The sequence below is a fragment of the Phaenicophaeus curvirostris genome, chromosome 1 (genome assembly GCF_032191515.1).
Source record: "Phaenicophaeus curvirostris isolate KB17595 chromosome 1, BPBGC_Pcur_1.0, whole genome shotgun sequence".
Taxonomy (NCBI): Eukaryota; Metazoa; Chordata; class Aves; order Cuculiformes; family Cuculidae; genus Phaenicophaeus; species Phaenicophaeus curvirostris.
The window spans coordinates 21,122,355-21,148,158 of record NC_091392.1 but is presented as its reverse complement, the minus strand read 5'-3'; the positions used below and the strand labels follow the sequence as shown (position 1 = coordinate 21,148,158).

Genomic DNA, 25,804 nt, shown 5'->3' with positions numbered 1-25,804 from the left:
ATACTCTGTTGGTCAGTTTAGGGTCACCTGCCCTATTCATCCCTCCTCACAGGTGTGCACCCCTTTCACCAGCTCCAAAATGGACTTGTTTAGGTATAATCATTGTCCTTTTTGCATACCAGTGCCTTGTATTGTCACTTTTGGAGAAGAACACTGGCTCAAAAACACGCAGTCTGCTTTCAGAGAATGAAGTTATTTACAGCAACTGAGTTAGTCACAAAAATGACTCTAATTTAGCACAAACCACATCAATTTCAACCAGGTCCAGACACTTGGGTCTATCCACTTTGTTTAAATGTTCCCTAACCTGATACTCCTCAACCAAGGGTAAGTCTTCTTTGCTCCAGACTTCCCTAGGGGACTTGGAGACTTGTGATTTGGCAAATGTTACTGGTAAAGATGGAGGGAATGAAAGCATTGAGGACCTTGACCTTTTCCATGCCCTTTGTCATCTGATACTCTGTTCCATTTAGCAATGGTTTTCTTCTTGTTCCTGATGTGCATGTAGAAGCCCTTCTTGTTATCCTTCATGTCCCTCACAGGTTCAGCAACAGGTGGGCTTTGCCTTTCCTAACTCCGTATATGCACACTTGAACAGTGTCCCCGCTTTCCTGCTGGGCGACCTGACTGCTTTCACCTCATGTGTGCTTCCTTTTTATGTTTTAGTTTCCCTAGGAGCCCCTCATGCATCATGCACCTGCCACCTTTGCTTGATTTTGTCTTCTAGGGCTTGTTTATGTAATCTGCCAGCACTTTACACTATGAAATTATGAAAGGATTCACAGAAGGCTAAAAGGGACCATTCAGATTTATCTAGATTTGAAATGCATAGGAAAACTTCGTCTTGCAGCTTGTCCAGTAAATTGCAACTTAGCTGGATTGTGCCATCTGGGAGAATAATAATTTCAATGTAAAATGTAGTTATACTTCAACAAGAAGTACAGCCAGACTCCATCCTTAAGTTAGTTGTTGGAATTTCGCATTATTGTCTTTGGTTTTTTCTTCAGAGGAAAACTGTCAAACCCCTGACTGCAAGCCCAGTCAGGCTGACTGTTAATCTTCCACTCCTTCTCAGAAATAATGTTTATATTAATCTCTCTCTTATCTTTTGGATCTTGTACTTTTGTGAACTGCGGAGACAACAGCTATAGCAAAACAACTTGCCTTTGAATTTTACTGACTCTTACAAAGATCACTCTAATGTATTTGCTGTCATATAGTTTTATGTTTTTCTTCCTCATCTTTCCGCTAAATACTGTTTATTGTTGGTAATGGTTTTTTTTTATATATTTGGCTTTTAAAATGGACTGTGATTATTACTGTTTATCTCTTAAAACACAAAAAGATTATACTGTTTAAGCTTCATGTCCATTTATAACCTACATAAATATGATATGGAAATGCTTCTCAATCTAGATTGGTTCTGCAATTCTTAAATTACAGTGTTTTCTTTTTGGGTTTACACAACTGTTGATCATAAAAAGTCTATTGCTTCTCTTTTTTTGGTTTTTTTTTTTTTACCTTTGGTGGCATAATTCCAAGAGAAGAAAATCACTGACCTAGCTCTGCAGGCTTCTCCTGCACTTATGGCTGTTTAATTCCCTTTGCTGCTCTAGAGATACATGTTGTAATGAGACCATGGAACTGTCTGGAGTTTAGTGTCATTTTTGGCTGCTGCTTGCACTGTACAATTTTGGTTTTACAGTCCGGCAGCAAACAACATATGGGTAGACGTTCCTCAAGTCATTTGCTCAAATGGAGATAAATTGAGTCAGTGTCCTGGAAGGTGGGTTGCATAGGGATGTGCTTTTGCGGTGGAAATACAGAACTAATTTTGATACACGAAGGTCTGGCACATCCATCAGAATCCTGTTTCTTCCAGATCTATATTTGCATTGCCAAACACTATTAGAAATAATATTGCAGGGCAGCATGGTGTTCTGAACAAAAACATCGGGAATAGCATATCCAAGATTCCTTTGTCTCTCAGTTCATAATGGATGCAGAAGGGCAAGTAAATGGTTTTACTCCCATCACAAAACTTAGTAAATACACTTTTTTTTGAGTCCTGCATTTCTAATTTCTCTTTGACCCTACTTCGGATTTTGTGCTATTCATTCAGTAGATTTTCAGTCACACAAGATTTTACATGTACTAAGTGATTATCCCTTTTATTCTACAGTTGTGCATTTAAATGTTGTAATTCCCATTTTACAAATGTAGAAACTAAAGCCAGATTTGGGGAAGCTGGCTTTATTTAAACTAGAGAGAATGCACCTCTGGTCTCGGCTTTGAACGTGGAGTTATAATTTCAGTTTTGTCGTTAGTCCCTTAATTACAAAATCATGTCCTACTAAGTCCTTTCTCAAGGGCCATATAAGTGGAGTGGTCTCTTTAGTTGCAGGTAACTGGGAAACAGGCTTCCAGCAGAGGCAGGCTATTCAGCAGAGATGAAAAACATCATTTGTGCTAATTTTTCAGGCAAGCGATATATGAACTGTAAAACACTGGCTTGAGTTGAGTGTAGTGGAAAGGATGAATAATTAATTTAATTCCAGTGTAATGGCCTAGAAATATATTTTGGTCCCAGTGGCCTAGATTATCTCACAGAGGCCAATAGAGAGGAGTTTGTGGTCCTCAAAGTTTGACACTGAAGTCCGTTGGATCAGTAAATGTGCAAAGCAAGTGGAGCAACTGTGCATGCCTGGCATACATCTGAAGAAAACAGAGCAGGAATTAAAGAGGATGTGTTGGGCTTGTGTGGCAAGGTTTGGTAGTGGAGGACTGCAGGTGTGGCTTTGACAGACCACTGCTGGCTAAACCCGAGCCTATCACCAATGTTCGTGGCACCTCTGTGATAACATATTTAAGGAGGGGTAAAAAAATGCTGCACAGCAACTGGGAGAGAGGAGTGAGAAAACGTGAGAGGCACAACCCTGTCAGACACCAAAGTCGGTGAGGAAGGAGGAGAGATATGCTTCTGGCACTGGAGCAGAGAATCCCTTGCAGCTTGTGGAGAAGACCGTGGTGACACAGGTTACCCCGCTACAACTCATGGAGGACCACATCAGAGCAGGAACCCACACTGCAGGCTGTGGAGGACGCCGTGCTGGAGCATGTGGATGTGCCCTGAAGAAAGCTGCAGTCCGCGGAGAGCCCATGCTAGAGCAGGCTCCTGGTAAGTTTTGTGGCAAGATCTGTGGTCACCAGGGGACCCACAGTTAGAGCAGTCTGCTCCTGAAGGACTGCATCCTGTGGAAAAGACCCATGCTGGAGTAGTTTGTGAAAGACTGTCTCCCGTGGGAGGGACCCCACACTGGAACAGAGGAGAAAAATGACGAAAAAGCACATAGAGACAATGCATAATGAACTGACCATAGTCCCCATTCCTCATCCCTCTGCACTGCCCAGGGGGAGAAAGTAGAGGAGTCAGGAGTGAAGTTGAGCATGGGAGGAAGGGAGGGATAAGGGGAAGGTGAGTTTAGGGGTTTTATTTGTTTCTAATTATCCTATTCTGTTATTAATTGGCAATAAATTAAATTAATCTTCCACAGTCGAGTCTGTCTTACCTGTGACAGTAAATGGTGAGTGATTTCCCTGTCCTTGTTTTGACCCATGAGCTTTTCTATTGTATATTCTCCCCCATGTCCTGCTGAAGAAGGGGAGTGAAAGAGCATCTCAGTGGTCATCTGGTGGCCAGCCAAGGTCAACCCACCACAGAAGAAAAGAACTGGAAGTTCTCGATGCAAGATACTTTTCCCAGGATTTTATAAAAACGAGGGCAGTTCTCATTCCATTTTCAAGGCAGGGATGCTGAGATAGTCTTAGTAAATTGGTATCTCTTTGTAACTGTGTTGGATCTTCTATAAGAGGTGATCTGTCTGGATATTTTGGCTCTTCACCCATGTTTTTGAAGAGCACAACTCACCTCAAAATTGCCAGCAGGAAGTAAGACGTTATTCAGCTACTAGACTCTGATATTTTGTCATTTCCTATTGCACAGCAAACATTTGAGAACAGTCTTTACTGTATCTGTTCCCTTAAATTTTGGACTCTTCTTGACTAATTCATCCAGCAGCAGTAATACACCTAGTTAGAAATATCTTTAAGAAACAAAAGTGGTCCAGTGCTTGAGGGACATTTTTGCTGCACTGTCCATGCTAGGATGTGGGTTAAGCTGCAAGCGACACTGCCAGCATGCAGGAAAAAAGAAAATGCATCAGTAATTTATTTCTTCTTTTACAGGTATCAGTTAGTTAGCTGTTTAAGAAAAGATCTGCCAATCTCTGCATGAAATTCTCTTACCTTTTTAAGGTATCTGGATTAAAGACAGCTCTTCCATGTTTACTTAGATTGCTTTTTTGGTGGGGCAGGGGAAGCAAAGCATACACTTAGCTAGTACTTAGTTGAGGCCTTAGAAGGGAAAAATAACTGCAACAAGTGGGAAGGGAGAATACACAACTCTGTAGATCCTCATTGTAAAACTCTTTCAACTTCCAAGTTTAGACTCTCATTTTTATAATGAATATTAATTGTTTGACCTTTTGACTTTGGACTCTATTTGGAGGTGGGTTTCGGTGTTAAATGTTACCCTCAATATGCATTTGCCCTTTGTGCAAAGTGCTTAACTGCTTTATGGTATCTGTATTTATGTCTGTTAAAGAAGAAGGCTGTCATAGTTTTTGCCACATTGCATGCTTCTGTTGTAACAATCTGTTTACATGTGACAGTTAACTGCATGTAGAAGAAACTCCACGAGTGATTTATTGTGAAGGGATAAAAGAGATTTTTGCAAAGCTCCAAAGTCAGTTCCTTGCAGGCTTCATCTCTACATTCTTCCTGTAGACTAGTTCTAGATTGGTCGTATGCTAACAGGCTTGATTTAAAAAATAATTGAGGTCAATAGAAAGTTCATACTGAGTTCAGGAAGGTTAGTATCAAGCCCTCGGGTCTGCTCAGTCATACTAAACAGTCCTCATTTGTCAGTTAATTTCTGCTCTGGCTATTTTACTGTCTTCTTACTATAAAGAATGAAATATTAATTTCCTTTCTTTAGTGAGTCTTGTAATTTATCAGAATTTAACTTCATCTGTGGTAGGAAAAAACAATGCAATTTGACACCACTTAAAAACACTGACATGCCTCTCCTTTGTCCATTTCCTAGTTGGGCCTTAGTCTGACGTACATTTTATTTAAGTATGAGCTTGCAACTTGGAAGGGCTTTCGTATTCTTTTTGTTTGACAAAAAAGCTGTGTATTCTCAAGGACTACAGAAGGCAAGCTGAACATAAGTGTTTTTTAGGTAGGTGGAAAGAGGCTGGGACTTCCAGCACTTGCAGTTTTGGGTCCCTCCTCTGCAGGAGTGCCAGTTGGGTTTGTGTTCCCATAGGTCTGAGGAGGTGGGTGGCAGCCCTCTTTCTTTATTTGTATAATATTTGAGAACAAAGGGATAGGCCTTGGCCCATAGAAATATCTGTTCAAGCTTCTTTTGCCATACTCATTGTAATTTTTACCTGCCTTAGTTCTCTCCTTCTGTTATCTCTCTTTAATGTGTTTTTTCACATTTATGTTGTTCTTTCTGCTTCTCTGCTTTCCCTCCCCCCTCTCACCCATTTCCTCTTCAGTCTATGCCAAGTCTATGTTCATTTTCATTTTGCGTGCTGCCTAGAATACTTTCTCCTGAGGCTTTTGTAATTCCCTTTCGATTAGCTTTTTATTTTGTGCAGAGATTGCATGTGCAGACAAGAATGCTTAGAATTTAGACAACCATTGGATAGCTTCCTAGTACAATCTGAAGTTTACATTCAAGTATTTATGCAGGCTACCAAATATTGTCTTAAAGGATAATGCACAGAGCTCCTGTGCTCCAAGGTACTCTGCTCATGTCAACCGAGTTCTCGAATCAGATATTGTTTGGATGAAATGGTGATAACTTTGTGAAGGGTATGTCTGCTGTGGTCAGAATGTTCCTGCCATGTTAAGAAGGAAAAATCTGTCAATATATGGATAATTTAGTGAGGAGAATCTGTAAGAATAGAGTCCCATTTTGGAAGGTTATTGAACTGAAATGGAAAATTTTCTGAGTAAAGACTGACATAGTTCCGGCGCTACTGCCTGCCAGTAAATAAAAAATGCAGTTTAAAAAATGCTGCTGTTATTAAAGAAACACTGCAGCACACCAGCAGTATTTCAGCTTATAGAAAGGCTGTTGTGTATCTTAGGCACCAGAAGTAAGTGCAGTTTCTTGTAATCTCAGTAGTCTTGTGTGAAGAGTGTTTAGAAAATATGAACTCTCCCAAAAGCGTTAACATGACTTTGGTGCTGACTCATTAAATCTCAGTGGGGCAACAATACCAGCAAAACCATGCTCTCCCTCAACCAGATGACACTTATGTTAACTAAAACTCCAAAGGGTACAGTCCTTTTATTTCCTGTTTCTGTATGCTGTGTTCTTAAGTGTAAAAATTCCTGTGTCTGCTAGTTGTTTCCTTACTGTGTATAGTCATAGCAGCAAAAATTGCCTATAGAATATTTTAAGCATCTGTTGTGGAAAACTGAGGGTTCTGTAAGAAGACATTGATATTATTTAGAATGTAAGTATTCATTGTGATATCCTTGATCAAAATGGCTATTAGCACAAGGCATCACTTTTTTCTTCATTTATTGCAACTCTAACTACTTACAGGTAAAAATACTTTTCAAAAAAATAGCATAACTGCTGATCTTCATGGCTGCTGGAGAAGAAGACAGTGGTTGGTGGGACTGTGGCTGGTTAGCAGTTACCTCTGCAAAGTTCAGTACTTCAGTGCATCTCCATGAGACCACCCTGACTGTCCCTGGTTCTGGCTCTTACATCTGGTTCCCAGTAATTTTTTCCCAATTATTGTCCCGTTCTTCAGGGTGGAATAAAATGAAAAATCCCCTGGTGAAGCTGATGGGATTTGCATCTCATCCATCTTTTCTGGGGACTTTTTAAAAAGCCTTTAGTGTTTGTGTATTGCTTTGTGTCAGTAGTGTGATCTGCCTTCAATAGCATGGTCTGTGGGGTTCACAGAGGAGTTCCCCACACCTGAAGTGAACAATACTATGACGTCCCAGAACACTCTTGGAAAGCATGTCCTCTGGTCAGGACGACTTTCTGAGTTTCAATCCTTGCAAAAGAGATGCCTATGTCTGAACTAATTCCTAGAGGCACCCTTTATCATCCGGATGAAAATAATCTGTTCTAGGCCATCATGTACTATGTACCTCAGTAGGGAGCATTTGGCGACAGTCACGAGCACAGATGGATGTATTTGGTCAGGTGTCTTCCCAAAAAACTAGTCCCAGATATCCAGTTTGTTGGTTTGACTTTTGAGAGTCTTTAAAGAGGTCACTGTAAGGTTAATGAAAATGTTCATGTAAAGAAGATCATCTTGTAACATGACCTCTCTTTCATGGAGAAAGTACTGAACCACATAGTGAGACTTCTCAGCTAAGACCTTGACTGGTCTTCATCCTGGTCTTAAATGATCTCTTGAAACTCAGTGTTGCTGGAGCGTATGAATCTAAACTATGATGGCACACCAGGGATTGCAAGAAAGCATTTCTGATATATAAAATAGCAGGATTTATTCTGAGATCTGTGTTTCTTTAGCAATGCCAAAAATTAACTGGAAATGGGATTTTATGTATGGGAAGAATTAGACAAAAGCATATGATTTCTTGCAGTACTCCAACTGATTTACTGGTTTCTTGTTATTGGGGGTGGGAGAGGGAAAGGGCAAAATGCTGATATAATTATCCGAATGTTAAAAACATAGCTAAAAATATCTTCTATGCAATACATAAACATTTTCTAATTTCATATTACTTTAGCACCATGAAAAAGTACTTTGTCCACTGCCCTAGCAACTTCTTAAAATCAAGACCCCATTAACTAAAAAATAATTTTTCTTTTTACAGTATATTCATTCATCGGGCATCATTCATAGGGTAAGTGAAAACAATGTAAAAGATGTTTATATTCTGCTAGTGTGAGTGGTGTTTGTGTATAAGCATGCTCATACATATGCCTGAAATTCTGTTTATTGGTGTCTCAGTTTGATGATGCCTTTGATTTCTTCTTCAATAGGAACAAGATGTTAGGACTACATCAGTGTCAGTTGGGCACTCCAGCTGCGCTGAATACAGCTTAGATTGGGATTTCTCAAATTACTTTGTGAAATTGAGTTGTCCCCACAAAAGCAAATAGTGTCTGAATTGAGAAGGATACAAGTTTGTTTTGGCTTTTTTTTTTTAGTGAAAATGAAATTTTTAAAAACAATGTTTAGATGTTGTTTAAACATCATGTTAATGTTCCAAGCTGCGTGTGTAAAAAACATAGGAACTGAAAAACTATTCCCAGATTTTACAGCCTTGAAAACCCCATTTTTTTCTGAGATTAATTAAGCATCTGATTAATTTTGAATCCCTGCTGTCTAAAGTCTGCTTAAAATCACATTTGCACTGTAAGGAAGGAGTTCTGAATGATGCCCTTGTGGTACCAAGCTGCATAACTTCCCCCAGAAGTGCATCAGAACAGTAGAAACTGGTTGTTGGTAATAAAAGATCAGGAGCACCACACAGAAAGTGCACATTGTATAGTAGCTTCAAGCTGGGCATGAAAACTATGCAAACTGCCAAAATAATGTAATAAATTGATATTTACATTTCTATAACTGCTGTGTTCATGATCTAAATTTACAGTTGCTTGGATTTTTTCTAAGCTCCCTCTTCATAGCTCTTGAGCTTCTTGGTTTCATTATGGTTCTTCACAATGACTTGTTTCTCTCCAAGGCCCCTCTGATCTTAAAACATCTTTGTATGAAACAGATGGATACCTGTTAAAAAGTTCAGAGAGAAAATTCTTCTAAATGTCTTGTGCTAAAGTGTGTCAAGCAAAGGTTTGAAGAAGCTGAAGGCAAATTTGTTTCTGATTTTTGTTTCTTTATAACTGCATATGTCTAAGAGTTACTGATGTTGCAAAATCTTCTTAGTTATTGCCAGTACTCTTCCCTTTCCTGCTAAATTTAGTACAGCTTATGAAGATCATTAGAAGTCTCTACAGTAGCTGAAGAGGCTTGAGGGAATATTTTTTTTTTCCATGTTGTAGTCTACATTCAATTGACTTCATTAGGAAATTGATTTTCCCATAGAAGAGAGCATAGGGTTTTACTTAAAATGTTGTTTGATTCCTTCAGTACTCCTCCCTACATCTCTCAGGGTGTGGAACCTTTTTCAAGTATATTTTGATATGCGGTACATACAGTCCAGAAATATTTATGTGAATTCTTAACATTGTGGTGTTAGTATTAAATGCAACAAATTTATGTGCGAACCCCACTCACAGTAAGATGACTGAGTTCCTTCACTGGCAAGTATTTTCCTGGCTTCTTAGCAGAAAAAATGTTGATTTGTCTGGAGGGGAAACATACTGGAAAGAAGCCAAACATATTCAACTTTGTGTCTTTGTTTCTCTTACTTGCTGTATTTAATTTTCTAATCTAGATTTATTACATTGTTTTACCTGTTTCTGTTCTAAGTAGTTGTATGAAAACCACTAAGCCTAAATGAAAGTTAGTAGATAAGCATGCTTTATTGTGCTTGCTGTAAAATAAGTAAATAATATCTACTTCAAATCTGATTACAGGATCTGAAGCCTGGAAATCTGGCAGTAAATGAAGACTGTGAATTGAAGGTAGGATATGTTTATTTGAAAAAGAAAGTAATCAGATATATTAGAAATACACCACAGAAGACAATGAGTGCAACAGCTGTAGGTGTGCTGATTGGTTTCAGTGATGGGTCAATAGGGGAATGCTGAAAAATGAAAGAGAAGAGAATCAGAAGAGGAGTGGTGAGAATCTTGAAAAAAATGACAAGACTACTCTTTATAAGTACTTTTCCATTTGCTTGACTTCAGTTGCCACCTGAATAATTAAATATTTATTTAAGAAATAGAGCCCTGAATAGTGAGAATCTGTTCACCTCCTATTTGTATGTCCTTGACTGACATAAATGTGCGTTTCATACAAATGGCAGAGGCAGTGATCCATTTCTGAGGTCATTGTGGAGCCAAGCACGAGAAATGGCTGCACCAAATGCTAGAAGCATTGCCCAGGGTGTCCCACCTGAAAATATCCAGTCCAGATAAGAACACTCCAGGAAGCTGGTACCTAGTGCTAACAGGGAAGACATGGGAGTTGACTACGAAATGTAGAGGAAGTTCTCTGGCAACAAAGTCGGTGCTGTGGCTTATTACATTCATGACAACATTTTAGTGGTTTGAGGGATCCCTCCAGTGGGGTGAAGGGCAGTGTAAGAACAGAAACTTTTTGGTGTTGACGGAGCAGTCCACACCACAGCTGTGCACCCACACCAAGCATGTGTGCATGACAGTATTAGTCACCCTTTTCCTGCGTGAAGTGTATTTTGCAATGAATACTAGTATATTTATATGTAGTTACTCAAAAATACTTTTCAAGAAAAAGACATGTCCTGGTTACAGCTGGATCAGAGCTGTAATGGAGAACTGGTTTTATAAGTTGGAGCTAATCACTTCAGAGAGGCATGAGAGGAATCACGTACTTCTCACTATGAACAAGAGTATTTCATTTCTTTGGAAGTGATTCCTTCTGCACAGTTACAGCTAGTGGAAGTATCAATTGCATGCAGACTACAGTGTATTTCATGGTGGGAATATATCAGTTCTGCCTTAGTTTTGCTCTTAAGTAGTGAGAAAAAATTCAATAAAGGGAGACAATTCCTAATTCAGTTTCCTGCAGATCAGCTATTGGCTGTTTCTGTTGCTACACTGCAAGGCAGGTGCTTTTGATGGCATTTTATTACTTGATTGATGCTTCCCTGGAGCAGGGCAAGTATCGGCGTGTACCCTGACTGCCTTCATCGTACCCATTCAGGCTGCTTTCCAAAGATGGGCAGAAGTTAATTACAAAATCAAGCTACATCTTCTATCCTGCGCTTGAATCATGATTGGCTTATACAGCCCCACAAAACAACAGTACATGTAAATGAGGTCTTTAGTGCCCTGATATATAACTCCATTTATATCTTATGGCCAAGGTTTCCTTCGTAAAAGAGACATAAGACTTCATGGGAGTAGTAGAGTATAGCAGCCTACCCTTACTTTAAGGGAGCCTACAGGAAGGCTGAGGCGTGGCTCTTTATCAGGCAGTGTAGTGATAGGATGAGGGTTAATGGTTTTAAGCTGAAAGAGGGTAGATATTTTGGGTCCTATCATTTAAAAATTTCCCTGTCTTAACACAAAAAGCCATTGTCTTCTCCTGGCTTGTAGATAGCCAAATAGTTGAGTAGGTCCTAGGGTGATGGGGAAAAAAAGAAAATCTAGAAAAACCAGTCGTACCTTTTTCTCTGCCCCATCCCCCTGAACTATGCAATTCCATTTTGAGATGCAGCCCAGGTCTAAGACACTGTTTCTTAATACAATCACTGTATCTCCTTATTTAACACAACTGATCTTTTTGTTACCTTGGATGTTTTTAGGCTTTTAGATAAATTGAAGCAAATAGTTCTTAATCAGAACACAGTTTTGTAAAATGGCAAGGAGAAAACGTAGCATTAAGATTTAGTTTTTGGGTTTTGACTCTCAGAGCAGAATTATGCTGTCCTTGGTTGTATAATAAGCTCTGATACCACATGCAAAAAAAAAACCAAACACAGATTAGGAAATACTGATTGTCTTTGGCATACAAACAGAAAGCAAACTTTAATATGTTGAGAAGTGTGCATAAAAATATGAAGGCGAGGATTTAACTGTATTATGGTGAAGGAGTTGAACTCGCTTCCCCTGCATGCGCATGCAGTGGGCAAGTTGTGACCCTGCACTGCCAGCGTCAGTCCAAACCCCTTTCTTCCCCTTTCTGTGCACTCAGTAGTTCCCCTTGCATAAGATCTGTCAACAATGAAGCTGTAAGCAAGTTGGAACAGTTCCTTGAATTGGTAATTAATTAATAAGCAATCAGCTTTATTTTTCACAATGAGCTTTCAGGCTCCCTCATCTAATGCTCTCAGCTGTTACACAGGAATCAGAAATGTGATAGTAAAGGGAGCCTGAAGGGAAATCACTGCCTTTTCTGTAGTCTTGAAGTTACAAGGTCTTTTTGTTACAGTTACTGAAACAACTTAGGAAAACTAAGTATGTTGAGTAGAAGGGGAGCTTATCCTTGGAGTGCTGAGGGGAATTTGCTCTCTCTTTTTTAATTCCTGCATTAAAAAACAGGATTTTAAAACTCACTCACAAAATTGCTTTGGAATTTTGAGCTGAAAAATGGAAGAAGTGAATATGAGAATAATATTTTCATGTGAAGTTTGTTGAAGAGGTACCATGTTAAGTACTGACAGGATATGCTTGTTCCTGAGCCTAGTGAATATGTTAATAAAAGGAAATCTCAAAGTTAATAAAGAGCACACAAAATTCTTTTCATTTTTGCTTTTACACAAGTACAAATGTAAATGATATTTTAGCTGTCTCCAGCTCCAAGTGTCACAAGCCTTAGTGAGGAAGAGACCTAAATGTGGTGTTGGAATAGATGGTACCACATGTGGCTTTTTACTTGTTATATTGAATTTACTTTTTTTTTTCCACCTCGCCTCCTGTGTTACTGGGAAGACATAATGTCTGTTTTATGTGTAGAATGAATTTGAAAGCTGTATATAAATGTATATTTTTTTGCTGCACATATTTTGAGTCCAGTAAATTTTCACTACCCAAATTTCTAAGGGGTAGCTTTGGTTGTAGTAAGTTGTATTTTGTTGGTAAGAATAAAAACCTCTCCCTCTGCATGCTGTTCCTGTTTTTAAATTGGTAAGTAATCAGCAGTTATGGGGAAGATATGAAAATGATGTTTCAAGTATGGCAATAAAGATAAGCCATAACATTTTATACTCTTGATCTACGAATGAAAATATAATTTTCCTTTCTGCTGGTTCCAGGGAGTGATGAAACTATCCTGAGATATTACAAACTCTTTAATTACAGAGAGCATTACAAAAACATTACTCTTGATATATTAATGCACAAGGGCTCCTAGTAAAAGTTTCTGCTCTGCTGCTATATATGAAGCCTGATACACATAGAATGTTCATGCAAAGCTACAAATTCAAGTATCTTTGGATGAGAATGATTTATCTTGAGTGGACTTTACTTACCCAAGAACTATTGCTTCTTGTTAGATGCATGAACTTCCTGATACACTATGAATTGACTGTCATTCAGGAGTGAAATTTCCTTGCTGTTGGCTGCATCTTTTGGCACCATCTTTTGATAGTCCATGCAGGTGGGCCTTTACTTTAACCAATTTTGTAGAAACAGACAATAGGCCATAAGATTCATTTTTAATCTTGCTGCTATATGCTGCAATATCTAGAGATAAATATCTCAGAGTCTTAGAAATAAGCTGAATTGTGCGTATTCCTTTAAAAAATTGGATTGACCTTGCAATTCTTATAGAGTGTTGTTCTGTAGTTGACACAGGAGGTTGATGAAAACTCAGTGGGGCTAAATAATTGTAATTATCTACTCTTGTATATTTTCAGTGGGACTATAGGAAGCTTTCCCTTGTATTAAAACTTATAAAACAAAGATAATGATTCCTCCTTACTTCAGACTATTATTGGAACATACCCTTGAATGATTGTGCCGCCCAGGATATGAGTGCAATGAATACCGTATAGAGATGGGTGCTGTTCTTTTAGTCCTAACAAGTTACGATAGCCATTCCATGGCCAGGGCATTTTTTGCATTGAATGGGACCCATAACTTTTTAATTAATAATTGAAGAATGTATTCTTTTCTTTACTGGTTTTACAGGTTTTAGTGTTGCTCTATGAGTATCTTACTTGGGGAAAAAAAATGTAAAACTCCTTGCTACTTCTGTCTTGATTTTTCAAATGAGAACAAGACACTTCAGTGAGAAAAAAAGATGCACAAATAAGGTGACCTCTGCAAAATGCTCCAATTCTTTTATTTTCCACATTTTGAAAGTCTGTATGAAATAGGTAACTAGCTGTCTGATCAGGATGTTCTTTGTGCTTCCACTACAGATTCTGGATTTTGGATTGGCGAGACATACAGACAGTGAGATGACCGGTTACGTGGTTACAAGGTGGTACAGAGCCCCTGAGGTCATACTTAACTGGATGCATTATACGCAAACAGGTCAGCATCTTTTCAGAGAAGTAGAGCTGAAGTAGTCACTAATCAGGCAATACAAAAGCACATCTTTGTTTCTGAAGTGAATGAGAAATTGGAGGAAATGACAATATAATTATGCAAAACTTCCTTGTAGATAAAATGTGGGTAATTGGTGGTTGTGAGATTGGGGGCTTTTTTGTATATTTTCTGAGAGTTATAGTGCCAAGGTGGCTAGAAGAAAGCGGTATAAGTATTTGGAGGTGTGACAGTCTGGTCTGCATTCTTGTGTTCTGCACTGACGTGTTCCTGCAAAGATGTGCTGCTTGTAACTTGGACAGGGGGAAATGGCAGGAGGAGGGAATTCAAGTAATACTAGAATAACTGGGCATTTTTTAAAATATTGAAAATTTATGTACCATATGCATCTCTCTCTTACTGAGAAACTGATCCTGCATATTATCAGGTTATCTCCGGTTTGCTAATTAGAAAGTCCAGTAGTTTTACCTGTGCTGCTTGTCATACTTGGCAAGGCACTCATTTATTTTGTAGCAGGCTATAAAGGTAAATTTTACGCTTCTTTGAAATACATTTTAAATTAAACTTTATGTACCTTTAAATGGACAAGTATTCAGCAATTTAATGTCACTATGGGTCTTTTTTTCAGTTGATATATGGTCTGTGGGCTGTATAATGGCTGAGATGATAACGGGGAGGCCTCTGTTCAAAGGAAATGATCGTATCCTTCATTGAATTTATGACACTAGTGTAAGAAAATGGTGAGAGGTTCTTATGTGATGTGGGAGGTCTGTTCAGAACAGAGCATAAATTGAATAGTAAAATGTCTTGCGCATTTCTCATTAATTGGTTATCTGATATCTGTACCATTTTTGCATATCTGCATATTAAAACTTGTATTATTGTACTTTTTCAGTAGAAGAAGATAGGTGATCTTTGAACTATGTCTCAAATCATCTGGTAAAAGGTTCTGTGATGATAGAAAAGATTTATTTTTTTTTAAGTACTAGATTCCGCAAATTCAGAACACACCAAGAAGATTCTGCTGTAGTGTATGGACTTAGGTGTGCATGGTAGTCCATTTCATACTTTTTGATACTCTAACCAAAAAATGTTATGCAAGTAAGATCTAGTTAAATGTTTTAGATTTACAGAAAGCATCCAAAGATTAAGCCATAATTAAACCTCAAGTGATACTTCATTGGCAGTGGTAGTTGCAGTAGTTAGTAGAAGACGGTGTTTAAGGAAGACAGCAAGAATTTTTTAGGCTTTTTTGTTTCCCAGCTTTGTTGGCTTGACAGCTCAGCCTAATATTTTTGCATTACTTTTCCCCTTGTGGTGTTGGAATCAATAAGTTGCTTATCTCCAAGTACTTGTTTACAGAATTACAACTGTTAATTTTAGTTATGTTTGTATTTGAGGACTTGCATGTAAGAGTAGGATTGCATGGATAGTATTATTCTCATTTTGTGAGGAAAAACTTAAAAAAGGAAGATTGCATTCACCAGAAAAGTGATGGTGACTATGGAAGAGTAGGGTACATCAAATTATTTCAGCTGTACAGATTTAATCGTAATGAGAAACTACTAAAATGCTTGCCAAAGAACAGCTATTGACTAACTAAATTAACATTTCTTAACTAAATGCTAACCTCGAGTGTTCTGTTACATAAATAAGGAAGTGAATGAGTCATTTTCAAGTTGCACTGTAAATATGAATGGAAAAGATAATATTTTAGTCATACTGGGTTTTTTTAGAGATTTCAGATTTATCGTGTGAGGTTCTACATCTTGTGTTGTTAAGGAAATTAGTCCTTGCTGGTCTTTGAGAATATGAATCAGTATTACCTATTGTCAGGGAAATGCAGCCATGGGTTCAGCTGTGGATAGGTGAATAAGGGGTTTTGGTTTTTTTTTTAGTATTATAAATAGGTTATCCTGCAATCTTAGGAGGGGATTTTATTTTTTTATTTCGTGAGCAGTACCCACCATTGCCATTTTCTGCAGAGGCTGGTGGAATCTTTCCTGTTCTTGTGTGGATGTCCTCCTAGAATCCTCATGTGCAGGGTGCTCATCTAGCCTCTAGTTTCTTGTTTGCTGCTCTTACCAGAGTATCAAACAAGTCATATCATGGTTCTCTGCAGCATTAGCCTCTACGTTACCTCAGTATTGGATAGACCAGGGCAATGCATGCAATACCTGTGTTGATTCTTTAGATACTTCAATACTTTTGGGCTGATTTTGACCCAAAATATAAAGGAGACCTGATGATATTAGAGGAGTTTGCAGATAATTCAATTATGTGTTAACAAACTATAGGATATTTTATTTCAGATGCTTCCAGTGTCTTTGCCTTTTGCAAGAAAAATGGAGAACTTTCATCTCATTGTTTATAAATCTTCTCTTCAGTTCTTGCGTTATGTTTTTTGCTTTATTCTCCAACAGTAAAGAAACTCACAATTTTTGCAAATTGCTTAGCTTTATGGTGAAAGACTTTGTTCCTTATTTCTGGTGTTCAGATCTGGACCAACTCACAGAAATAATGAAAATAACAGGTACACCAACTCAAGATTTTGTTCAAAAACTACAGAGTCAAGATGTGAGTATTCTGCTCTGTCAGCTGGTTTTACATGTCTTGATTTGAGTTAAGCCATGCTCGGTTCTTAGACTGGCTGCGATTATACGTATTGACTACTGAAATGACCCCTGATGGCACATCTCTGCCTTGAAATACTTTGCACACTCAGAATAGCTACTGGGGATTTAAGGAAATTATCAGGACACTTGAAAAATCTGTTTAAATATAATACTTCAAAGTTTCCAGTGTGTACCATATCAACAGCTGAGCTGATGCATTACTACCTTTATCAGAAATGTACTGAAAACATGAACCTATTCAAAAAAAACATTTATTCTGCAGATGTCTTTCACTTTGTCTTTCCTGTTCTTGTGTGGATGTCCTTCTAGAATCCTTAAGCCCCTACTATAAAAAAATAAAGTCAATCATTAGACTAACTATACAATTTAAATACTGATAAATTACTGTATGAGGTTTACGTCTAGGAATTCCTTTAGTCACTATCATGTTATTTCAAATTTTGCATACATATTTATTAAAGCTTTACATTATAATTTCTTAATCACAGTTTTAAGGATTGATTTAAAAAGTAAGTTGATTTCAACAAGAAGGTGCATGTAATCAGGTTTATGACCCAAAAATATCCATCTGTGCAACATGCTATCAAAGTGTGTTTACCTATTAGGTGTATAGTTAATGTTGTCACATTACAAAGGCAGCAAAGATCTAATCAAATATTTGTGGTTCTTTTAAGGCAAAAAACTATATCAAAAGCCTCCCAAAAGTCCAGAAAAAAGATTTTGCATCCATCTTGAAGTACGCAAATCCTTTGGGTAAGACAGTTTGTGTGGATGTGTACAATTTATCTTGTTCTTGTTTGCACTGGAGGCAGCAGCAGTATCAGTCATGTCATAGGTGATGTGATGGTTCTTGTACTTTTCTGTCTCTTGCTTTCCATAATTCATAACTTTGATTTTAGTGGCTGGACTTTGCCAAGTTTAGACCCTGCCAGGAGTCAGATATTTCTTAGGAGAGTCAGAAATGAAGTATTTCGTGTTTTAGGCTCCAATCCAGCATCTGCTTAATGGTTTTACTGGAGCAGCTTTCTCAAGAGCCCTGGGAAATTGGAGATACACAATAGATTTTTCTGTGTATTGTATTTGAAATATAATTCTGAAAGCTCAGTCAGATCAACTGTAGAAATGCAAGCAAATAGAGATCTTACATTTTAGTCATGGAATTAATACATCCTGAGAAACATCTGTGCATTCCTGAGAAGTACTGGCTTGGATTTGATAGATACAAACAGCCAGAAGGGCATGCCAAGTGTGCATAACTGTGACACGACTTGAGGCAGCCAGAGCTCTGAGATGACTCTCCACAAACCTTATCCATTCCTCAATGACCTGAACACTCACAAAGCCAGTTTTATTAGAATATCAGTTATGGTAATTGAATCTTCTCAATTTAAGAAGTTAAAATTGTGCGTTCAGATATAACAGAAATAAACCTGGTTAATAAGCAGCTCTTACTCTGACTTGCATGGTTAGCTCACTGACCTTTTCAGCTACAGCAAACTTGACACATTTCCATTTAGTTTTTAAGACATTTCTTTCAATCACTTCTGGGCTCATCTGGCTGCTTCTATGCTTCTCTGCATAGAGAACTAACTGCTCATGGTCTGGGAGAGGAGGCTGGAGAGAATCCGCAATGTGGCAAGCAGGAGTTGCAGCATCCTGTCCTATGCTGCTGCCTCCTCTTCCCTTCAGCTGCTCCACCCAACCAGGAACCCAGGACAGAAAAACAGAGAATAAACAAATCATTCATCATATCTGTTTATATTAGCCCATTGTGACAGCCTTAACAGTGAACCTGATCCAAAATCCACTGGAGAGGAACATACAAGATTTTCATTAATTATTTTGGCTGAGGTCATAAAAACACGTAGCAGATAAATTCAGCGCTGAGATTCTGAGCATGGGCAACTGGCGTGTTTTAGTGAACTTCAGAATGCGCTTGGGCTTGGACTTGGTAGAACAATTCACATTGGCTCTGCGGCCAGCTGTTCTTCCTGCTGCTGTCAGGTCATGAAGTACCTTAGAACTGTGGCATAGTGGCAGCAGTGATGACAGACACCTGGGCAAGCCCCAAATGCAGTGGTCCTCAAGCAGAAGTGATGTGGCTGTATTGCATACAGAAGCAAAGCTTCTCTCTGTTGCATCAGGCTTTGCACACATCCTGGCTTCTGCACAGGACTATTTCGTCATGCAGATGGGCCCCACTAGGTATAGAATTAATACCGAATTATTCTGCTTTGTAACTCTGTATTTATTTAAAATATCTCCTGGGCAATGTCACTGTGCAAGCTGGAATCAGTGGCGTGATTGGAATGCACTGTTTGTCTTCTGTTCAATAGCTGTAAACCTTTTGGAGAAGATGCTGGTGCTGGATGCAGAGAAGCGAGTCACAGCAGCTGAGGCTTTGATGCATCCTTACTTTGAACCAATTCATGATCCTGAGGAAGAAATTGAAGCTGAGAAATATGATGATACATTTGATAACATGGATCTTCCATTGGATGAGTGGAAGCGTAAGTTTAGTTTTGTGATATTTTCAAAAATGACTACATAGAAAGGCCATTCAGAAACATGAATGTTCCCCTTTACAAATTACTTTTTCTGCTCTTGATGGAACAGTAAGTAGCACTAAGATAAAGAAACACTAGTGATAAGTCGGTGCTTCTCTTATTAAGACCTTCTGGAATAATTCCCAGAGTTTCTTCTCCACCTCCTTTTCCTCTGTCTCCTATTTCTTCATGTGTCTGACCTCCCATATTCTGCAATATGGGAAAGAAACCATTTCTCTAACATGTTCCTTCCAGTGGATAGCACAGGCCAACAGATTCCTCAACTGTTGGCTCTATAGGACTGCAATGTTTGCTGGCCTTCATTTTTAAGTTAGATTTTCTCAGGGGGAGGAAACATAATCTATCTCAGCTGAGATTTAAATCTGAATCTAGTTTTCATCTTGTATCTGAAGTTTGTATTTTGTCTTTTAACTGTGGACTCAACATTTAAAGCTGATGTGCTCAGTAGCTCTTTCTGAGGTTTTTACCCCCTATACTGTAAAGCCAAGGCTCACATCCCTCTGAAAGCACCTATAATAGTTCAGTATTGGGCTACTGCTTCAGATCTGAAGTGGTGAAAAAGCAATCCTTGATTCCCTTACTTTTTGTACTCTTTCTCTCTGTCTTGCCTGAAGAGGTCTCTCTCTTCCTGAGCTAGATGAGAGCCTGATCATGCTGAGGGTTGCACCTTGCTCATGTCTCTGCAGTTCCTTTTCTGATTAGAACAGCAACGCTATGTTTATTGTGTTGTTTTCTAGGCATTACCTATAAAGAGATATTGAACTTCAAGCCACCCCAGACATCAGAGTCAAAGGAGACAGCAGTGTAATTGTGTGACTCGGTCTTTTCAGAACTCGGCAGAAAGCAAGGAAGTTGTAAATGTTTGTGATATTTCAGGTGTATAAAACTTTTATAAATAAACTGGATGTAATCTGTTTTGTATGCACTGTAAGAAAGAGCACTGTTTTTTACCCTACACGTGGAAGTTGGTGCCTTTGGAAGTAGTATTTCAAAACTGTCCAGAAACTTATTCTTGCCTACAACTCCTTCCTTCTCCATAAAAGGGTTCAGACTGTGGTAACCTGATGCTGTCCTCAAAAGAGCAGGTAAAACTGATTCTTCAAATCAGAAATCAGAAGAATACAATTTACCACCCTAAGCAAGCACAGAGCGTGTCAGAGATGTGCCATGACTGCTTTCCAAGGCCATCGAACTGTGTTAAATGCAAGAAGTGTTTGCATGACTTCCTCTGGAATTTGCATGACTTCCTCCTGCTACCTCAGCTAGTGCAGCAGATAGCAGGCTCACAGCCTGAATGAATGCTTATGTCCCCTGTCCTATGTGAGTGGAGGAGAACCTGAGCTCCAGCCATTTCTGACAGTTCTGGGCAAGAGGCAAGAAGCAGAGAAGCGTTGATGTCCTAGACTTTTTCAAAGTAACCAGCATAGCAGGACAAGATTTGACAAATGCGCTAGATGAGCAGTTGCTAGGGGAGCAATCACTGTCAAGGGGTACGATGTTTTCCTCTGAATACAGTGCAGTTTCTCTGTGTAATAAGACTAAGGATCAAGGATTTCCAGGGAGAAGTTCTTAAGACTTTCTAAAATTTTGTAATCTCGCTAGCATCTTAGTATTGAAATGATGAAATGTCAGAGGACGTGCTGGTTATAGAATCAGCAGTGCTGGTTTTGGAAATAGAGCTGCATGCAGTCACATTAGAGAAAATAAAATGAAGGTAAATGTGCTACGCTGCAGCAGCAAGCTGTTTTTTTCACAGTATATAAAGGTGTTGCCAGGTGCAGAATAACAACTGTTCCGTTTTTTAGCCTTTTGAAAATGTCTTATTTGGCGGGGAAACTCTCAGACCTTCTGGTAGGAAGTGCCTTACCAGAGGGCGTCAGCTTCCTAATGGGATGTTGGTTAGACGCTTGATGAGTTCCTCCTACTTTCTGGGTTCATTATTATATTTTCCTAGTTACTTAGTTTGTAATAATCTCTCAGAGGTAGGAAAAAGAAACTGGCAAACCTTTGGGGAAGAATTTCTTTTATGACATTGCTTGTCCTTGTTAAAGGTCACCTCTTTACCGTGGGATGTTTGAATGTGGGTTATTCCCAATGCAATATGTTGTTGTGTGTTGCTACTAAGTGAAGCAGTTGTGAAGAAAGATGTTTGATCTTAGCAGGTAATAACTGAAACAAAAGTAAGAAATTATTTGGGATTTTTTTTTACTTATGTAACCAATTTAAACCAGAAGTTTAATCAAGGTACAGTTGTTCTGTTTATTTCAATGAATGCTTAAGTTAAAAACCTGTAAATATTAGCATTTCTTTAAAAAATGTGATAAACATTGATTAGTTGATATAGGCACCTAGTCCGAATAAGTGGTAAAAGAAACCTTGAATTATTGATGTATTTGACAAGTCATTAGAAATTATAGTTTCAGGACTGCATGCAAAAAAAAGCAGACAATGTAATTTGATACAAAACACTACAGATCACTGAGAAAAGAACACTTTTGCACTATTGTCTTTCTGCTTAGACTACATTTTTATGTTAAATAGGAACGGGAGCTTTATTTTTTACTGAGTAGATGTTTTCTCTTTTATGATCATGCCCTGTAGTCCTCTTGAAAATCATGGAAGAAAAGTGGTGGATTTGATAGAGCCAGCCAAGGGCAATGGAGGAATGTCACAAACTTCTTTGAAAATGTTCCCTCTGTGTTTTAAATGGAAATTCAACATCCCAAATTCTAGCTAATGTCTGAAGTCTTGATATAATCATAGAATCATAGACTGGTTTGGATTGGAAGGGACCTTAAAAGGTCACCCAGTTCTAACCCCCCCTGCACGGGCAGGGGGACCTCCCCCTAGATCAGGTTGCTCCAAGCGTCATCCAACCTGGCCTTAAGCAGCTCCTGGGACAGGGCATTAATGCAAATGGCTCCAACGTAAGACTTCAAGCATGTTTTTTCATTGAAAAACTAGTTTGTGTTTTCTTTGTAAGTGCCAGCACTTCAGTGGGCATTTTCACTTCCCCCTGCTTTAGCTTTAGAGAACTCAGGCCTTAAAACCTCCACTGGCCAAGGTGAACATTTCCCTCCACTAATCTTAGTGCAGCATTGGAGAAACCACTAGGCTGCATGAGAAAGACTTAAGAAGATGGTGTTAGTTTAAGTAATAGAGTTGTGGGAATACAGAACTTTTAAAATAACTGAAGAGAAGACCTTGATGCATATACCAGGTGAGACAAAGGTACTGCTGTGCTGTCTGGTCAGCAAACAGTCTATGAGGTAAAATAACAAAAGTTAATCGCATCTTGGCAAGGTAGTTCTGCTGAGAGATTGAAATCTGCAGAAATGGCTCCAAACAGACAGAGAGATTATTAGTATAAATAGCTCATTAAAAGAAATGCAAGGTGAAACCAGAAATATTTTGCATGGGAGGCAGCTGCTGTCTCAAATGGAGAGGAATTTCCTAGGTTTTTATTTGCTATTTCTGCTGGTGCTAAGCAACTCAGGAATAAGAACTCAGTTTCTGTTTGCCTTAAAGAGAAATGTAAATACATTCTGCATGTACTTGAAATGTATTGTGAAAAATAAAGGTTGGGGGTTTGTTGGTTTTTTTACACAGTATGTTTGCCCCATATGTATTCCCAGATGTAAAATCATTTTTGAAAATACCATTTTTGGTTTAAGGGAACTGTATGAAATACAGTAATATTGTAGATTTCATGTAATATGAGCTGCTGATGTAGTTTATTTTGGAACTCAGACCACAGATCCTAACCTTTCTCCCATTTTCCTAACTTTTAAGTCACCCACAGAGCTGATCTGATTGTCCCACTCCACCCAGTTATTTCTTGCAGCATCCTGGATTTTACCAGACAGCTCTGCTTGATCTGAAGGACAGAATTTCCATTCTTAATCGCACATGCATTCCTCAGCCTGACTTGAAAAGCCAAAGTCAGATTAACTGTCATCAAGCACATGTGTCTTCAAGTGGGACAGGGAAGTTTTGAGTTCAGAGTTCTGGAAGGATATACAGGACCTTTTCCCTGAAAATCCAGGTGACCCCTGAATCTTGGAGCAAGATTGTCCCCTTACTATTAGTCTTCCTTGCATTGAAGATTCATTTTTCATGCTAAATTTTGATAATCTGGTGCTGTGGGCCAAATGCAGCTCACAGTTTCTCTTCGTGATAATTTTCTGGGGTTTTCACAGGATGACACTGAGGAGAGGGCAAAATGTCCTGCAAAATGGTTACAGAAGATCCACTTTATTCTTGATTTGGAACTATGAGGCGTATGAGCTGTGTGGGTGGGATTCTTTGAGCTTCCTACATTCTGATCTGCTCTTCAAATACGTATTGGATCCTTCTGATCTGCTTCAGCTAAGTTTGTCAGAGCATCTGTTAGATGCTTTCACTGGGCCTTGGTGTGAAATATGCCTGTAGGGTTTCACATGGTCCCTGCAGATACCAGGGAAAGAATAGGGACTCATTACACCTGTTATCTCTGCTGGAATACACTGTAGGGCAACTGATTGTGTAAGTCAAATAATACCAGAAGCAGTTTCATGGACTACAGCACTTAAAATCTCCTCCTAAGTATTTTTAAGAATTCATAAGCACAAGCTGGAGAAAGATCAAGGGAGGAGGACTTCTGACGGTTGGACTGGATTCCTGGCAGTCAGACTGGATGATCTTGGAGATCTTTTCCAACCTTGATTCTATGATTCTTTGTAATTTCAGGGGCTATCGGTTAATGAGCAGCTCTTGTGCACAGATTGTTTGCGGCCCACAGGTACGGTAACGTAATGATCCAAAAACTGCATTGCCATCTAGCAGCTGCATGCAGCTATCGGGCATGGGAAGGATTTTAGCCCTTTACCTTTTTAGCTACCAGGAACAGCAGGCCCCTGTGGAGGAGACAAGGAAAGTAATTAAAAGATTCATTATTTTTATGTGCTGCTACTCTGTTCTGCAAACAGAGCTCCTTTATGCCTACCCTTGTTACATTTCAATGCTGGAGTTTTCTAGTTCACTCCAAGGTCTACTTCATCAGTAAGCGATGAGGTGCATATCCCAGCTAACTTTGAGCCTTCCAGGCATGCAACTCTTACACCTTTCATTGAAGGATTTTGAATGTGCTGTTATCTTTGAGAGGAAAAATGAGGCAAGCAGTGAAGGAAACAAATGAAATGCAGTGAAAGGAATCGCTCAGGCCCAGGTCGAGAATGCTCTCGTTTTTGCCCTGCAGTGTCCTAGGGAGATGTGCTCGTAGGGAACAGGAAACGTCTCTTGCCTTGTTTGTACGGTGCCTGCAGCACCCAGGCTCCCATATGAGTGATGCTCATGATCCTGACACAACCAAAGACTGACACCTAATCCAATTCAGTCTGATATTAATGGGAAATTCATTATTGTCATTATAACAATATTATATCATTATAATATTATCACATCATTATAACATTAACACAATATTATCACAATTACCACGAGTTATAACAGCCCAGTTCTACAGCTACGGAAACCACTGGAATTTAGTCCACTGGGGGCCTGCGCCACGACAGCTTTTTTTTCAGGCATGTTAAAAGCCCATTTGTACACGACAGATTTCCTGCCACCAAACAGCACCCTTTGGTATTTGTCCAAACATTCTGCTGTTTCTGGGAAACTCCTTACATTTTGGGGTTTGAGTCAAGTTCTAATTTGAGGTTTTTTTATAAAAACAGTATTGTGCAACTGTAAGGAGAGAAAATATGGCTGAGAAGTGTAATGAGAAAAACATTAACTATCAAAGCTTTCTCTAAGACAAACCCTCTCAAGATCTAGGATATGTTATAAAATAATATAATAATATAAAATAATAATAATTATAATAATAATATATATAATAATATAATAAAATAAAGGTCAATTGTAAGGAATCAAAATTGCTACTCGGGAAGAACCTGAGCCATGGCTGGAATAACCAAGTACTTTTTCTTAGAATTTGAACTCCTAATCCCAAGCCATTTTATTTAATGCAGAAAATGAACATAGTTTAAACTTGGAATAAAGAGGAAATATGACTGGTGCACACAAAATGTCTGCTAGTCCTGAAGAAGGGCACCTTTGTAAGAACAAGTGGTGAGTGGAGCACAACAATGTGGCGAACTCCCTAGAAAGCATCCTCCAGAAATATATATTCATCTAGAAACAGGTATAGTTTTCCATCTTGCCGGAACAAGATGATCAAATCAGGCAAGTAACTGATTGCATTTAAATTATTACCTTAAATGTGAGCTATCTCCGGTGAGCATGTTAGCTGGGGTTATTAATTCTGGATTTCCAGGCAAAAATATAGCTACAGGGATATTCGTTTTAGGGGTTCATCATAGCCCTGACAG

At 38.7% G+C, this 25,804-nt stretch overlaps 1 protein-coding gene across 1 annotated transcript in view; it reads left to right on the top strand.

The window, feature by feature from the left end:
* The window catches only part of MAPK12 (mitogen-activated protein kinase 12), a 40,313-nt gene extending 17,269 nt beyond the window's left edge, over positions 1-23,044 (top strand). Inside the window, exons 5-12 of the mRNA XM_069850282.1 lie at positions 7,945-7,974; positions 9,671-9,718; positions 14,104-14,218; positions 14,859-14,930; positions 16,728-16,807; positions 17,541-17,619; positions 19,203-19,376; positions 20,171-23,044. Coding sequence (XP_069706383.1) covers positions 7,945-7,974; positions 9,671-9,718; positions 14,104-14,218; positions 14,859-14,930; positions 16,728-16,807; positions 17,541-17,619; positions 19,203-19,376; positions 20,171-20,241 — 669 coding nt within the window. The 3' untranslated portion in view covers positions 20,242-23,044. The remainder of the gene's footprint in view (positions 1-7,944; positions 7,975-9,670; positions 9,719-14,103; positions 14,219-14,858; positions 14,931-16,727; positions 16,808-17,540; positions 17,620-19,202; positions 19,377-20,170) is intronic.
* Positions 23,045-25,804: the final 2,760 nt, after the last annotated feature.